The sequence below is a fragment of the Telmatherina bonti genome (assembly GCF_933228915.1).
Source record: "Telmatherina bonti genome assembly, chromosome: 8".
Taxonomy (NCBI): Eukaryota; Metazoa; Chordata; class Actinopteri; order Atheriniformes; family Telmatherinidae; genus Telmatherina; species Telmatherina bonti.
Window position 1 is genome coordinate 32,906,134 of NC_136626.1, and position 14,976 is coordinate 32,921,109.

The window sequence follows — 14,976 nt, forward strand, 5'->3', positions numbered from 1 at the left end:
CTTTGTGTTTTAATTAGTGGTGGATAATTGGTTGGGGTCTGGATCAACTAGCACTTTGTACAGAGGGTTGGGTGGGCTTCCCTTCTCCCCTCTGGGAAGAAACGACTGAGAAAAGAAGCAGCAGAGCGTGCACATATCCGATTTATTCTGCTTGGTTTTTCTTTGGAAAATGTTTGGAATATTTGCTTTGAACAGAATACGTTGATCTTGAATCAGTGCTTTGTTTGCTGGATTAGAACGACATGTTGGAGGAGGGGCAGGAATACGCTGTCATGCTCTACACCTGGAGGAGCTGCTCGCGTGCAATACCTCAGGTAAACCGCCTTGTTGGACTGACCGAATGGAAAAATATTAAACAGTTCTTGCAACAGTTTTCCCCCCAAAAACTGAATTAGGAGGAAAGTTTGATCGTTCATATAATGTATATATTTTAGTTGTTTGAAACGCCTCTAAAGTTTTTTGTTTTCACAAAAGTCAGATTTTTCTGTTTAACTTTCAGTTTGGCCTACCATATACATTCACTGACCACTTGCTACTGGTCCATCTTGCTACTGCTGGGGTGTTTAAAACATTCCTCAGAGATTTTCCTCCATTTTTGGGCCTTTTAACAGTTTTTTCTGGTTATTCTTCTCCTCCTCTCAGGTAAAATGCAACGAACAGCCCAACAGAGTGGAAATCTATGAGAAGACAGTGGAGGTCCTCGAGCCAGAAGTCACCAAGCTGATGAACTTCATGTACTTCCAGGTACCGTCATAAATTTCCTCAGCAGGGACTTTTCCCGACCGTCTGCTACTAAACCTCGCCTTGATGTTTCTCCAGCGCACAGCAATTGATCGTTTTTGCGGGGAGGTGCGTCGCTTGTGTCACACGGAGCGCAGGAAGGACTTCGTCTCAGAGGCGTACCTGCTGACCCTCGGAAAGTTCATCAACATGTTTGCTGTGCTGGATGAGCTAAAAAACATGAAGTGCAGCGTCAAGAACGACCACTCTGCATACAAACGGTATTCACAACCTTTTAGTGGTCATAACATCTGGCGTTCACACAGCCGGCTTCCACTAGATGGCAGCATGTATCAGCACACCTGAAAACCACTTCCTGTGTCCACATCGCCTCGTTTCCTGATATGAGCTGTAAAAATGCTCATCTGAAACTGTGTGCAGGTGGAATAAGAGAGTATCCTGAAATAGAAAAGCTCTGTTTTCTTTTTGAGCTTCAGAAAACACACAGAACATGAGTAAAGTTACTCTGCTTTCTAACTTTTATTTCACTTTTTTGGTTCTTGGGAGTGTAAATTAGTGTCCATGTGCAGTTTTTCCCATGCATAGTCATTACCTGTCTGCATGTTGCAGCTCTCTCTCTCCTAAAAGTCAGCTGACTTGATTATCTGTGGTTGCAGTCTGAAAGTTTGCCCTCAGATTTAAACCCATGTGTTAAAGCATCAGGAAACTATAAAACTTGATCATTTTAATGCGAGATCTGTAGGTTTTCTAGTAATTTCTGGGATTTAAATTCCTTCATCATGTTTACGGTTTATTGAATTTACAAATGTGTTTTGGGTCTTGTCTTAGTGTTCTGCAGTAAGTCTCACTGAGGTGCCAGAATTTGTGGCCTATGCCTCGTTTCTCTCCACCTGGCGAGCAAGTTTCTACTTTAACACTTAACGCAGCAGCAAACAGCAGCTGAAGATGTTTTTTTTTCCACTAAATAAAACTCATTTAGTCTCATAAGGTCTTTTTCAAAGAGACTAAAGATCACCAGAAGTTTTTACACTTTGTTTATGCTGTAGTTGTTTTTGTCAAAGATATGTTTCGCCTTTTGCCTCTTTTGTCTTAAATAAAAATCCGTCATGAAGCTTTTCCTGCTTCTTCTCAGAGCTGCTCAGTTTCTCAGGAAGATGTCCGAACCTTCATCCATTCAGGAGTCTCAGAACTTGTCCATGTTCCTGGCAAACCACAACAAAATCACTCAGGTTGGTCTGAAATACATCATGCTGCACCTTTCGTACATACGTGTAAAAGATGCATGTACTGGGGGGAGTATTTACTTTCTGTTTTCTCTGTTATCATAACACTGTCTTTTAATTAATGTTACGTGCTGCGTACCAGTCGCTGCAGCAGCAGCTGGAGGTGATTAACGGATACGAGGAGCTGCTGGCAGACATCGTCAACCTGTGTGTGGATTACTATGAGAACAAGCTGTACCTCACGCCCAGTGAGAAACACATGCTGCTCAAAGTAAGTCAATCTGAAATCTGGGTCAGTCCACACGGACTATTGGAGCTTTGTTGGCTACATCTTTTATGTGTCTGCTGCTCCACCTCTCCGTCTGTCTTTGCCTCCACCTCATTCCTCTTTCTTTGCATCTGCTTCCACCTCATGCCTCTACCTCATTCATCTACCTCATGCCTCTGCCTCTACCTCATTCCTTGTGCCTCCACCTCATGCCTCAACCTCAATCCTCATGCCTCTGCCTCTACCTCATTCCTTGTGCCTCCACCTCATGCCTCAACCTCAATCCTCATGCCTCTACCTCATGCCTCTACCTCATTCCTTGTGCCTCCACCTCATGCCTCTGATTCCATCTCATTCCTTGTGCTTCTACCTCATGCCTCTGATTCCACCTCATGCCTCTGATTCCACCTCATGCCTCTGATTCCATCTCATTCCTTATGCCTCTACCTCATGCCTCCACCTCATTCGTCTGCCTCTACCTCATTCCTTGTGCCTCCACCTCATGCCTCCTCCTCATGCCTCTGATTCCACCTCATGCCTCTGATTCCACCTCATGCCTCTGATTCCATCTCATTCCTTATGCTTCTACCTCATGCCTCCACTTCATGCCTCCACCTCTCCCTCTGCCTCCACCTCATCTCTCTGCCTCCGCCTCATGCCTCTACCTCATGCCTCTGCCTCCACCTCATTCCTCATGCATTTGTCTCTACCTAATGCCTCTGCCTCCACCTCATGCCTCCACCTCAACCTCTGCCTTTACTTCTACCTCATGCCTCTGAAACATGCCTCTACCTCATTCCTCTGCCTCTACCTAAAGCCTTTGAAGCCACCTCTACCTCTACCTCATGCCTCCACCTCATGCCTCTGCCTTCACCTCATTCATCATGCAATTGCCTCTACCTCATGCCTCTGCCTCCACCTCATACCTCGTGCCTCCACCTCATGCCTCCACCTCATACCTCATGCCTCTGCCTCTGCAGGTAATGGGCTTCGGCTTGTATCTTATGGATGGAAACAGCAGCAACATCTACAAACTCGATGCCAAGAAGCGAATTAACCTCACAAAGATTGACAAGTTTTTCAAGGTATGAAGTTACATTTGACCAAAATACATTAAATCATGTAAAAATAAAAAGTTAAATTAATCCAAAGGTTGCAAAAATAACCAATAAACTGTTGAAATGAAATATGACCTGGATAATAAAGGATCAGAAAAGGCGAAGTGCAGTCGACTCGAGCTGCTCCACACTGAATGTCTTTCCTGAATTCAGTTCTCGCAGATCTAATTTCTTCTGTTCTCTCAGTGGCTTTAATGTCCTGTCGCTGTTTAATATTTTAATAATGGAAATATCTTCATTTTTGGGGGTTGACAGCAACTCCAGGTGGTCCCTCTGTTCGGTGACATGCAGATTGAGCTGTCCCGCTACATCAAGACCAGCGCTCACTTTGAAGAGAACAAATCCAGGTAAGAAGAAAAGAAACAGGAAGGAGTGTGTGTACTGCTGTGGCTCCCAATCCGGGGAGTCTGGCTCTTAACCCAAACCCAGGAAAATATGACGAACCATATCTTGCTCTGGTCTTGACTGGGTAATGGGCTTGTAATTGTAACGGAATGGTCTATGGTGGGTGATGAGGAGACACCACAGAAGGGATCCATAATCCTGGTCTCCCACACTAGAGGCACACTGGTTTGAATCAAGTGTGTTGCAGCAGGGACACTTGGAAAACCTGCTGGACACCGGTCCTCGGAGACGAGGATTGGGGATCCCTGGACCACAGTATGTCTGAAAACATCCGACTGAATGAAGCCAAACAAGCTCCAACGCCACTCGAGGACTTCACATTACAAAAACAAAGAAAAACCTGTTCATAATAAACTGCGAGTAGTTTTACTAAAACAGCGTCGCTCTCGTCAGATGTTCACCTCCCTGCATGTAAACTAGTGTGCAGAGTTTCCTGGTGTGTGTTTCTATGGTGACGGCTTTCCTCTTCCTCTGGATGTCTGAGGTCGTTTCCTTTCCCATGGACAGTTTAAAGTCCTGACAGTAATTTCCAAATGGATTCTTGAAATATTTATTTATCACATTAACTGCTCTGGTGTGTAATAAAGGGATGAAGGATGAAGAAAGACGAAGACTCCTTGTTTGATTGCAGGTTCAGCTGGAACGTCCCCACAGCTGTTGTATTAATTCCTTCAACCCCCCACCACACCACCACCACCACCATAACTACTATTTAAACCAGTGTTTTTCAACCTTTTTGAGCCAAGGTACACCTTTTTCCACTGGAAAAAAATCACAAGACACACCACAAGCCATTTTGTAAAGCCTATATTACTAATATTACTAATAAATGAGATAAACACAAGAAAAAGGAATTTTATGATCTTTCACCTGGGGCTGTTGAATGAACAGAGAGCTGCTTTTCAGACCGATTAGGTGAAATTAGATCATTTCTCATGGCACACCTGATGACAGTGGTTGAAAAACACTGCTCTAAACTAATGCAAAGCCAATAAAAATGAAGCATAAATCTGCATAAATTGCTCCAACATAACTGCCGTAATTTAATTTGTGCCTCTTGTTGTTCTGCAAGTTAATAAACCTGATAACCATCATGTCTGTATGGCTGCAGCTGTTCGGACTGCTGCTTTAGATGTTTTTTTTTTTTTTTTAATGAAATAAAGTTTCTTCTGTTTCTTCAACATCAACACATCCGTGGTCCATCTGCTTCATCGTCTCCTCCACCCCTCCCCTCCCCAGGTGGACTTGCACGTCTATATCCAGCAGCCCCCAGTACAACATCTGTGAGCAGATGATTCAGATCAGGGAGGATCACATGCGCTTCATCTCCGAGCTCGCTCGCTATAGCAACAGTGAGGTTGGTATGGCGTTCCTCAGCCGTTGGTGTGTGATGACACACTGCTGGCTGGAGAGTAGATCCCTTCATCATAACTTTGCATGATTATTATAGGGGAAAAAAACAACCCAACTGGAAGTTTATCATCGGGTTTCTTTCAGCTGACAGTAAGCTCTTTCATACGGGAGGGATGTTTGAACTAGCATGTGATGTAACAGGCTTTCCAGCCCCGCTGGATTTCCAGGGGTCAGAATTTAATATGATTCAGGCTGAATTTGTTCTAACATGTGGAACAGAATTACACAGCAAAAAAAAAAAGTTAAAACATTCAGTTTCACTCAGTTTCTTTCCTGCTTTTATCAAAAAGAAACCTTTGCTGCTGATCGGTCAGTTTGTTGATTTGTTTGCATGTAGGTGGTGACTGGATCAGGGCGCCAAGAGGCTCAGAAGACGGACTCAGAGTACAGGAAGCTGTTCGACTTGGCGCTGCAGGGCATGCAGCTGCTCTCCCAGTGGAGCGCTCACGTTATGGAAGTGGTGAGGAAGCACAAATTGCACACAGAAAGAGTTGAACGGCCATGACGTTAATAATTTGTGCTAATATTAATGTAGCAACAGCAACATCGACGACCTCTTTCTCTCCCGCAGTATTCCTGGAAACTTGTGCACCCAACAGACAAATACTCCAACAAGGAGTGCCCAGACAACGCTGAAGAATATGAGAGGGCCACCCGCTACAACTACACCAGCGAAGAGAAGTTTGCGCTCGTAGAGGTCAGTTAGGACGTCACACAAAAGGCTTTTGATATCCCAGTTGTGCACCAGTAGATCTGGATGCTGTGCTGTTTGCAGGTGATTGCTATGATAAAGGGGCTGCAGGTGCTGATGGGACGCATGGAGAGCGTGTTTAATCACGCCATCCGCCACACCATCTACTCGGCGCTGCAGGACTTTGCTCAAGTGACTCTGCGTGACCCGCTGCGGCAGGCCATCAAGAAGAAGAAAAACGTCATCCAGAGGTGTGGATCGTTGTCCTACAGCTCCAAAAACAGAGCAGAAGTAATGAGATTTGGTGTCTAATGCAGTCAGAACATAGTGTGTAAGGTTTTGCTCTGCTTGCAGCGTCCTGCAGGCCATCAGGAAGACGGTCTGCGACTGGGAGACTGGCCGCGAGCCTCACAACGATCCTGCCCTCCGCGGGGAGAAAGATCCAAAGGGAGGCTTCGACATCAAGGTTCCACGTCGAGCCGTGGGGCCGTCCAGCACGCAGGTCTGTCCTCGCCGCCTCCGCTGATAAAATACATTCTTTGTCCCAAAACAAACCACCAGCTGGGAATGTGTTGCTCATATCTGTTCAGGATGCAAAGCGGGTTCGTTTTAGTCGACTCAACGGCGAGCCGCTCATGTCTGCGTCAAGATGCACCTCTGCCTGAAGAGCTCCAGAGTATTACATATTAACTGTTAGAATATCATTTAAACAGTTTTATTTATCATGTAAGGCTTTTAAATCTTAAAAAATTAAACTGGTTTCCTAATTAAAACTCACAAAGTATAAAGCTATAAGTATAACGTAATTGATTTAGAAAAAACCCACAAATCTTTGTTTTTCTTCATTATTTTTTCCTGTTGCACTCATCATGCAGAGATAATGCTTTTTTCTAAAGTCTGTTTGAATCCATCAGGATGTTTGGTGAGAGCTGGTTGGTGTTCATGTTTCATCCATAGAACCATCAGGATCCACTGGTTTTATCTGCAGAACGTTTCTTTGTCACATGATCAATATTACTGACTTCCCACATCGGTGGGTTTAACGTAGAAGCTGATTGATCCATGTCAGACTTATTGTTTGCATAAACCACAGATCTATCAGCTTAGAGGTTCGTTCCAAGAACTAATCTGAATTTAGGGTTCGGTTGGTTTTGGTTTATTTATTTAGCTTTAACCAGACAATCAGTCTGAAGCAGGAAGCAACAAGCAGAAGCGAAGCTCGTATGCCTGTAAAAATGTGTGCTTACACGTAGAGAGTTGCCTTTAATTATACAAATACCAACAGATAAATACTCTACATGCACAATGTGTGACCTTTACAAAGATAAACAATAGAAGGAGTCACATATCTCTAAAAAATAAACCAATAAATAATCTTTTTAAATAGGAAAAAAGAATTACAACTTTTTTTTTTTTTTTTTTTTTTTTAAATATCATTTCTGAGTTTATTCCATATTATTGAACAAGACAGGCATCTTTGTTTCACACCTTTCCTGGGTTTTGGAACAATAAACAGTCTCTTAGGTTTATGTTTTTCAACCTTTGTCGAGCCAAGGTACATTTTTTCACTGACAAACTCACAAGGCACACCACAAGCCAAAAAATGTATTTTATAATATTTTATAATATAATTATCATAATATTATATATAAATAATACAAAGTCCATCTTGTCAAAGTGATCTTTCACAGACAGTCCTGGGATTGTTTGGATGAACACAGAGCTGCTTTTGCGATAAATTAGGTGAAATTGGGTAATTTCTCATGGCACACCGGATGATCTCTCACGGCACACTGGTGTGCCACGGCACAGTGGTTGGAAAAACAACGTCTTAGATTATATTTAGTTTACTGAAGCTTAAAGTATTTTTGGACACTGTTTTGTTTAGTTTTAAACATAATCTGTATCATTTTATAATAAACTATATCATCAAATTTCATAAGATTTGATTGAATAAATTATGGATTCGTATGATCATAATATCCAGCATCATTTATCATCATTTATCAGGCGTTTCTGTAATAAAATGATGTCATTAAGTGTTGTCATGGGGATGCCACCCCACAGTCCAACACAGTATGACATACATGGTAGTATCAAGGTCTAATAAGTTATAGACAAAACTTTATTTGTTAATAAATCCGTAGTTTTATACAAGATACCAAGTATTTTAGAAATGTTAACCTTAATGTAATGTACATGATGATTCCAGGTTAATTATAACTCCTAGAAATTTAACATCAAAAACTTTTTCCATTTCCATTTATTCTAAACTTTACCTCTTTAAGCCACTTTTTTTCCCCCAAATATAATAAATTTAGCTTTAGATACATTCAGTGACAACTTATTTCAAGTGCGTGACTATAAAGCTTAACGAAACACACACACACACACACACACACACACACACATACCTTTTACTGTAATCTGCCCTGAATTAAAACTTTAACCTCTCTAATAAGTGTTCGTTTTAAATGAAAGTATTTCTTTTTTATCAGAGAATCTCTTCGGAACGATGAGGTTCAGCGCAGACGCCTCAGAGAGCTTCTCTCCAAACAGTGTTTGGGGAAAATAAAGTCATCGCTGACATGAAAAGCGTCTTACCCCCGTTGTCTTTCTGTTCCCAGCTCTACATGGTGAGGACCATGCTGGAGTCTCTTGTCGCGGACAAAAGCGGCTCAAAGAAGACCCTGCGCAGCAGTCTTGAGGGTCCCACCATCCTGGACATTGAGAAGTTTCACCGCGAGTCCTTCTTTTACACACATCTGCTAAACTTCAGCGGTAAGAGGAGGCGCCGGTGCGATGCCGCAGCTCCCCGCTTAAGACGCTCTAATAAAATCTTCTTCCATTCAGAAACTCTGCAGCAGTGCTGCGATCTGTCCCAGCTTTGGTTCAGGGAGTTCTTCCTGGAGCTCACCATGGGTCGCAGGATCCAGTTTCCCATCGAGATGTCCATGCCCTGGATCCTCACTGACCACATCCTGGAGACGAAGGAAGCTTCCATGATGGAGTAATTCTGCTTCTCATCTCTGACTAGTTTAAACCGCATCGCTTCCTGTACTTACTGACTTACTTCAGGTTTACACACACAGCATACACTCTGCAGTGAAACCTGCTGCGTTGAAGCTCTTTTTAGTCTAAATGTGAGCTGTAAATTTGTCAGGACTTGCCAGGGGTACGCTGCAACGTCCACACGTTGTTTTGGTGTCCGTTTTAAATGCTTGCTGCAGGATTATGCTGATACAAGGCAGATTTACGTAAGCCATTAAGCACATCAACTGGCATCAATCATCAGCGCTGTAATTCTTCATTTTGCCCAAAAAAATCTGGTTCATTCATTTGCATGTTTAATAATCGCATCAGCACTTTTTAAATCTCAGTATTTATGCATTTAGATACGTTGTGCAGCGTACTGTTTGCTTTTATTTTTTTACACCCTGCTACACCCTGCTACACATTGAGCCTTTGCTATTTTCCAACCAGTGTGTTCATTATTTTCTGAATAAATTGGTGTGCTGATACTTTCAGGGACATTTTAATCCAAATAACTGCACATAGGAGTGATATTTTTATGCTTTGATCTCTTGCAGGTACGTGCTTTATCCTCTGGATTTGTACAACGACAGTGCACACTACGCTCTGACCAAATTTAAGAAGCAGTTCCTCTACGATGAGATAGAGGCAGAGGTAACAGCTTGTAAATGAATACCAGATGAGTCTGTATTTTTGTTAATTTAAATTTTCTGATGCGACAGAATGCGACTTTACAAACTTTAGTCTCTGTGTTGCTTTTTATGATGCATAAATCTTTTTGTCATTAATTTCTGCATAAATGTTTAACCTTAATGTAATGTACATGATGATTCCAGGTTAATGTGTCTATTTTAACTCCTAGAAATTTAACATAAAAAACTTTAATGTTCACATAGCCAGGGCCAGATTAAAAGTGCACAGGGCTCCGGGCCCAAAGTGTCCCACGGGCCCCCCTTTCCCACCGTAACATTGTGAAAATTCTGAAAGAAACGCTGTGAAACAACATTTCTAACATCTCTCAACCAGTGGTACCAGTAGCAATACACTAGACACTGAGGTGTAACTATCTGGCTTTTATTTACATTTTGTTTCATGTCTAAACTGCTGGTGGTTGGCCTATATGGGCCCCACTTGTCTCCAAATGGGCCCCAAGTGGTTATTGGCCCCTGCCCATAATGCCCATTGGATAATCTGGCATTGCCCATAGCTGTATTCCCTGCTATTTCACCACAGCTTACTGAAATGCAGGGAACTGAACTCAGCTGCTGGTTTGACTGGATGTGCAAATGACTTTCTGTAATCTAGCCCTTCCTAAAACCACATTTCCTTCATCCTGTTAACTGGAATCAAACCGTAAAAGTTCTGATGTTTGCTGGTTTCAGGTCAACTTGTGCTTCGACCAGTTTGTCTACAAGCTGGCGGACCAGATATTTGCCTACTACAAGATACTAGCTGGAAGGTGGGTGCTTCTTTTTCCTCTTTTTACTGGGCCTGTCTGTTTGGTTTTTTTTTCGTAGGTTCCCCATTAGTCATCCCTCCATGATAGGAACACCGGCCGCTAAAGTCCGAACCAACAACATGCTGTGTTTCAAAACAAATAAAAACAACAACCTAGAATTATTACAAAATAACACCTAAAACACGTCGTACAAAGAACCCAAAAACTTACAACAAGAGAACAAACAAAAACAAAAAGAGGGTCAAAAACTCAGAAAGGATACAATTACCTCCTTAAAAACAACTTTATATCTAAAACCATTTTGCTTGCCCAGTGAAAGAAGCTGAAGTAGAAATCTGTTCGGCTCTGCAAAACTCGGTACATCGCCGTTGTCACTGCGCCTCTTCTTGTGTCCATTATCAGCTGGACTCATCGTTCAGAATAGGTTTAAATGCAGTATATATATATGTTCCTAAAAACATGCTCAAACTGCATGTCAGCCTTTCTTTCATCATCAACCAGTACGGTCTGGTTTCTGACACATTGTCCGTGGTGGAGCTCCGAAGGCAAGCAGCTTTATTCCAGATTCATTGGAGTTTTTCTTGATAAGATCCGGAGAACCAGACTGTTCCATTATTATAATAATAATTATGATAATAATAATGATAATAATAATGATGATGATGATGATGATGATAATAATAATAATAATCCAGATGTGCGGACTGGAGACTGAATCACTTCTTCTCATACTGGAAAAACACCTACTCATCTTCATGACATTGGCCATGTTTACATCCAAGTTTTAACTCTGAATAAAAGTTAAATCCACTTTAAAGAGATGAAAAATGACCATAAATGACCATGAAAATGTGAAAGAAACTTGTTTAATCCAATTCAAGGCGAAGTCAGTTCTTATTTTGTGAAGTTCAACAGTTTAAAGGAAAAGAAAAGAAGCAGGAAGTGGACTTTGTTTACGTCTTGTTGCCGTGACAACGGCCAATCAGAACCCTTCCCAGATCTAAAGGAGAATCAGATTAACGTGTTATTTATATAAACCTCCATTTAGAATTAACATTTCCATGTAAACTTGAAGGGGAATACTTTCATTTGGAATGACCTCATTTGGAATAATTAATTCCAGATTAAAAACAAAACATCATGTCGCTGTAGCCTGAGTTTCCGATACGAGATGTCCACCAGAGTGCTTCATCAGTAGGAACTCCCAGCAGTTTAACCTCCCTAACCTGTTCAGGTTCAGCATCATTTCCTGAGAGACATCAGTTAGAATTTGACTTTGGACGTATTTAGAAGTAGAGATTTGTTATCGGGGTAAAAGGATTCAATTGCAGACGGTTGGAGCAAGAAAAGGTTTTAATGTAATTCTCCTGGGCAAAGAGACTGGAGGGCAAGCGGACGAGCGAGCAGGCGGGTGGGCTGGTAGGGAGACAGGCAGCAGGCAGGCAGGATCCTCTAAGCAAGACTAGAAAAACTGGTTAGACCTGGTTGATATGAGAGACCAAAACACTGAATCGGCTGAGAGCTGTTACCACTTGGTGAACGACAATCTGGCGAAGACTGAAAGGCTGAGCTGTCCTTACATATGCCGCTGCTGATTGTCAGATGAAGATCAGGCGTAAAATCTGTTGCCATGAAAGTAGGCGCGCCCACTACCGCCACACACCGGAGAGGGCACCATGACAAGATTTGGTTTTTGTTTCATTTGGAAGCAACGTCGTTTCCTTGTGGAACGTCTGACCAGTTTGGCTGCGACAGTGCAGGAGAACAGAAAGTTCATCTTTTAGCAGCGCACATTTACAGCGTGGTTTTTAGGCTTCACACAAATGTTTTAAAACTCTACATGTCTGCAGGATGAGTCTCAGTCAGCTGTATGAAACGTAGTTTTATATCACGAAAAATCGTTGGGACATTTCTCTTAGCGGGGTTACCGCTTTGTATCACTCGTTTACTTCTTTGTCTGGACTTGGCACAAGGGTGCAGGTCTAGATCAGTCCTGGACTTCTAACTACTCCAATATTTATTCTTTAATTAGGATTTAGTGTTGAAGAGAAACTCGTTGATGCTTCTTGCCTTGTATTTAGCCACTAGTTCTCATAAACAGTTCATCAGCGAGGTATGCTTTCTTCATACCCGAGGGGAAATTCAAAGTGACATAAACAAGTGACATCTTCAAATGACGGTGGTCTTAAACAATTTGTGGTTGAGTGAAAAACAAGCAGCCAAATAGTTTTTTATTGTCTGTAAATAGAAAAATTGTAATTTCAAGACAATTTAAAAAAAAAAAAAAAACAAACCAAAACAATTAGGCAGCTTTTTTTCCATTTAACCACAAACTTTCTTAGCTAAGTCAGCTAAATTACGGCCTTCTGTGGCACAAATATAAAAAGAGGATGTTTGCAAGACTTCCTGCAGACCTGCCGCTTTTCCATGACTGTGCTGTAAAAGACAAGAAATGCAGGCATGGACTGTAGGGTGGATTAAAGACGCTGAGCCAGCTGTAAATTCTGAATAAAAAATGCCTCCATCTGATGATCGTATGTTGCCTAAATCATCTCTCTCTTTTTTTGCACTTTATAGAAGAAAACATAACATTTTAAATGGCTTACCCGTCGAGTCTGTTGTCTCTCTGTTTACATCAGTCTTCTGCTTGACAAGCGTCTGAGAGCCGATTGTAAGAACCAAGGTGCCAACATCCCCTGGCCAGCCTCCAACCGGTACGAGACTCTGCTGAAGCAGCGGCACGTCCAGGTATGTCCTGCACCACTCGCTCGGTTTGTTTCAGTCTTTGCATTCCCTCCTTCACTAACGGATTGTGCACGCTAGCTCCTCGGCCGCTCCATTGACCTGAACAGACTCATCACCCAGAGGGTTTCAGCTGCTCTTCACAGATCTCTGGAGCTGGCCATCAACCGCTTCGAGAGCGAGGACCTCACCTCCATAATGGTACATCATGCCGGTTTATGTGATAATAACCTTTATAATATTCTAAAAGTGTGCGAATGTGAGGATAATTTCCTGTGTTTTACTGGTTAACAGGAACTGGAGGGTCTTCTGGACATCAACCGCATGACGCACAAACTCCTCAGCAAGTTCCTGACTCTGGACAGCTTCAGCGCCATGTTCCGCGAGGCCAACCACAACGTGTCGGCTCCCTACGGCAGGATTACACTGCACGTCTTCTGGGAGCTCAACTACGACTTCCTGCCAAACTACTGCTACAACGGCTCCACCAACAGGTGTGTTGGTTTGGGCTGCTTTCAGAGTTTCTGCACAAGACAATGTTGGTTGTTTCTTCTATGTGCCGGACAAATAAATGACTTTTGTCTTCATATTTCACCTGCATTTCACCTAAACGAGGTGAAGTTCAGAGTGATCTGCTTGGTTTTAAACAAATAAATGCAAATATAGAAGTGTGTTCAACCAGCTGATCGGAGCTACAGTGTTGAGTTACCTAAACTCATTTCCTGCTCTTCAGGAGTCTCACTTTGCTCTAAGCTCCTACGTAAAACCACTGCTTTTTTCCCAGGCTAAGAAGCAACTCGTTCACTTCCTAATCATTTAGCGTATAAAATTAACTAATGAAGAAAAATATCTCAACTTTCCTAAAACTTTTATAGTCATAAAACAAGTTAGATGGTGAATATTGAAATGAAGGAAAAATGATGTGAAACTGTGAATTAATGTTAAGAAATGACTGTTTTTAGGTTTAGTTTTTTGTTTGTCATCTGACCATTTACTGTGGAGAACTGTGAGCTTAACAGCGTTGGGGAATGAAGTCTGAACAGTGGGTGGGGGGGCTCAGAAGTAACCTGTGAACGTGTTATCATCCTGCAACTTCATGGAGATGCTAAGCACAACGCTGAAGTTGGCTTCTGATTCACAGCCTCCCATTTTCACATCTATTAAGGCGATTCCACTGATCCCCAACATGCTCCTTCCCATATTTTTACTACAGATGTCCAATAATATCAGCATATTCATATTATACACAGATATCCACGTTGAACGGCAATATCAAAAATAATCTGTTTTGGTTTTTACTTTTTAAATGACACAACCTTGACTCAACATGCACATGTTATATGTAGAACTCTTCTAACACAAAATGACTAAATATAAGAGATGTCATGTATAGCTTTCCAGATAGTTTTGTTTGTTCGGCACAACTCGGTATCGGTTGATATCAGGAGAGGAAATTAGTGTTGTACAAAATCGATATACAGGAAAAAAGCCAACATCATACATCCCTAATTTCCACAAATGGAATATAAATGTTTCCCAGATCAAACACTGTTACTGAATCTGCATCCTCTGTGTTATAATTCAGTCCAGTTCTGAGTTTAGATATAGTAGTTTAGAGCAGAACCTGGTTTAATGGAGTCTTTGAACCCTTTGCTCTTTTTTACATATTCATATATAGAATAAAGGCTTCACAAATCACAAACTGTTAAAGAATCTACATCCTTGTAAAACAATATAATCCAGATGTAAAGAATCAATAAGACACACACACACATATACACACACACACACACACACACACACACACACATATATATATATATATGTGTGTGTGTGTGTGTGTGTGTGTGTGTGTGTGTGTGTGTGTGTGTGTGTGTGTGTGT

The 14,976-nt window shown here is 41.9% G+C and overlaps 1 protein-coding gene across 2 annotated transcripts in view; it reads left to right on the plus strand.

The window, feature by feature from the left end:
* The window catches only part of cyfip1 (cytoplasmic FMR1 interacting protein 1), a 41,654-nt gene that overhangs the window by 14,981 nt on the left and 11,697 nt on the right, over positions 1-14,976 (plus strand). For both annotated transcript variants that reach the window (XM_079245476.1, XM_079245475.1), the window contains 19 exons: positions 237-314; positions 643-744; positions 820-1,001; positions 1,874-1,970; positions 2,107-2,235; positions 3,213-3,317; positions 3,606-3,697; positions 4,995-5,112; positions 5,506-5,628; positions 5,740-5,865; positions 5,944-6,110; positions 6,214-6,361; positions 8,487-8,640; positions 8,713-8,869; positions 9,450-9,546; positions 10,275-10,351; positions 12,991-13,099; positions 13,175-13,294; positions 13,388-13,587. In XM_079245476.1, coding sequence (XP_079101602.1) covers positions 237-314; positions 643-744; positions 820-1,001; positions 1,874-1,970; positions 2,107-2,235; positions 3,213-3,317; positions 3,606-3,697; positions 4,995-5,112; positions 5,506-5,628; positions 5,740-5,865; positions 5,944-6,110; positions 6,214-6,361; positions 8,487-8,640; positions 8,713-8,869; positions 9,450-9,546; positions 10,275-10,351; positions 12,991-13,099; positions 13,175-13,294; positions 13,388-13,587 — 2,381 coding nt within the window. The remainder of the gene's footprint in view (positions 1-236; positions 315-642; positions 745-819; positions 1,002-1,873; positions 1,971-2,106; positions 2,236-3,212; positions 3,318-3,605; positions 3,698-4,994; positions 5,113-5,505; positions 5,629-5,739; positions 5,866-5,943; positions 6,111-6,213; positions 6,362-8,486; positions 8,641-8,712; positions 8,870-9,449; positions 9,547-10,274; positions 10,352-12,990; positions 13,100-13,174; positions 13,295-13,387; positions 13,588-14,976) is intronic.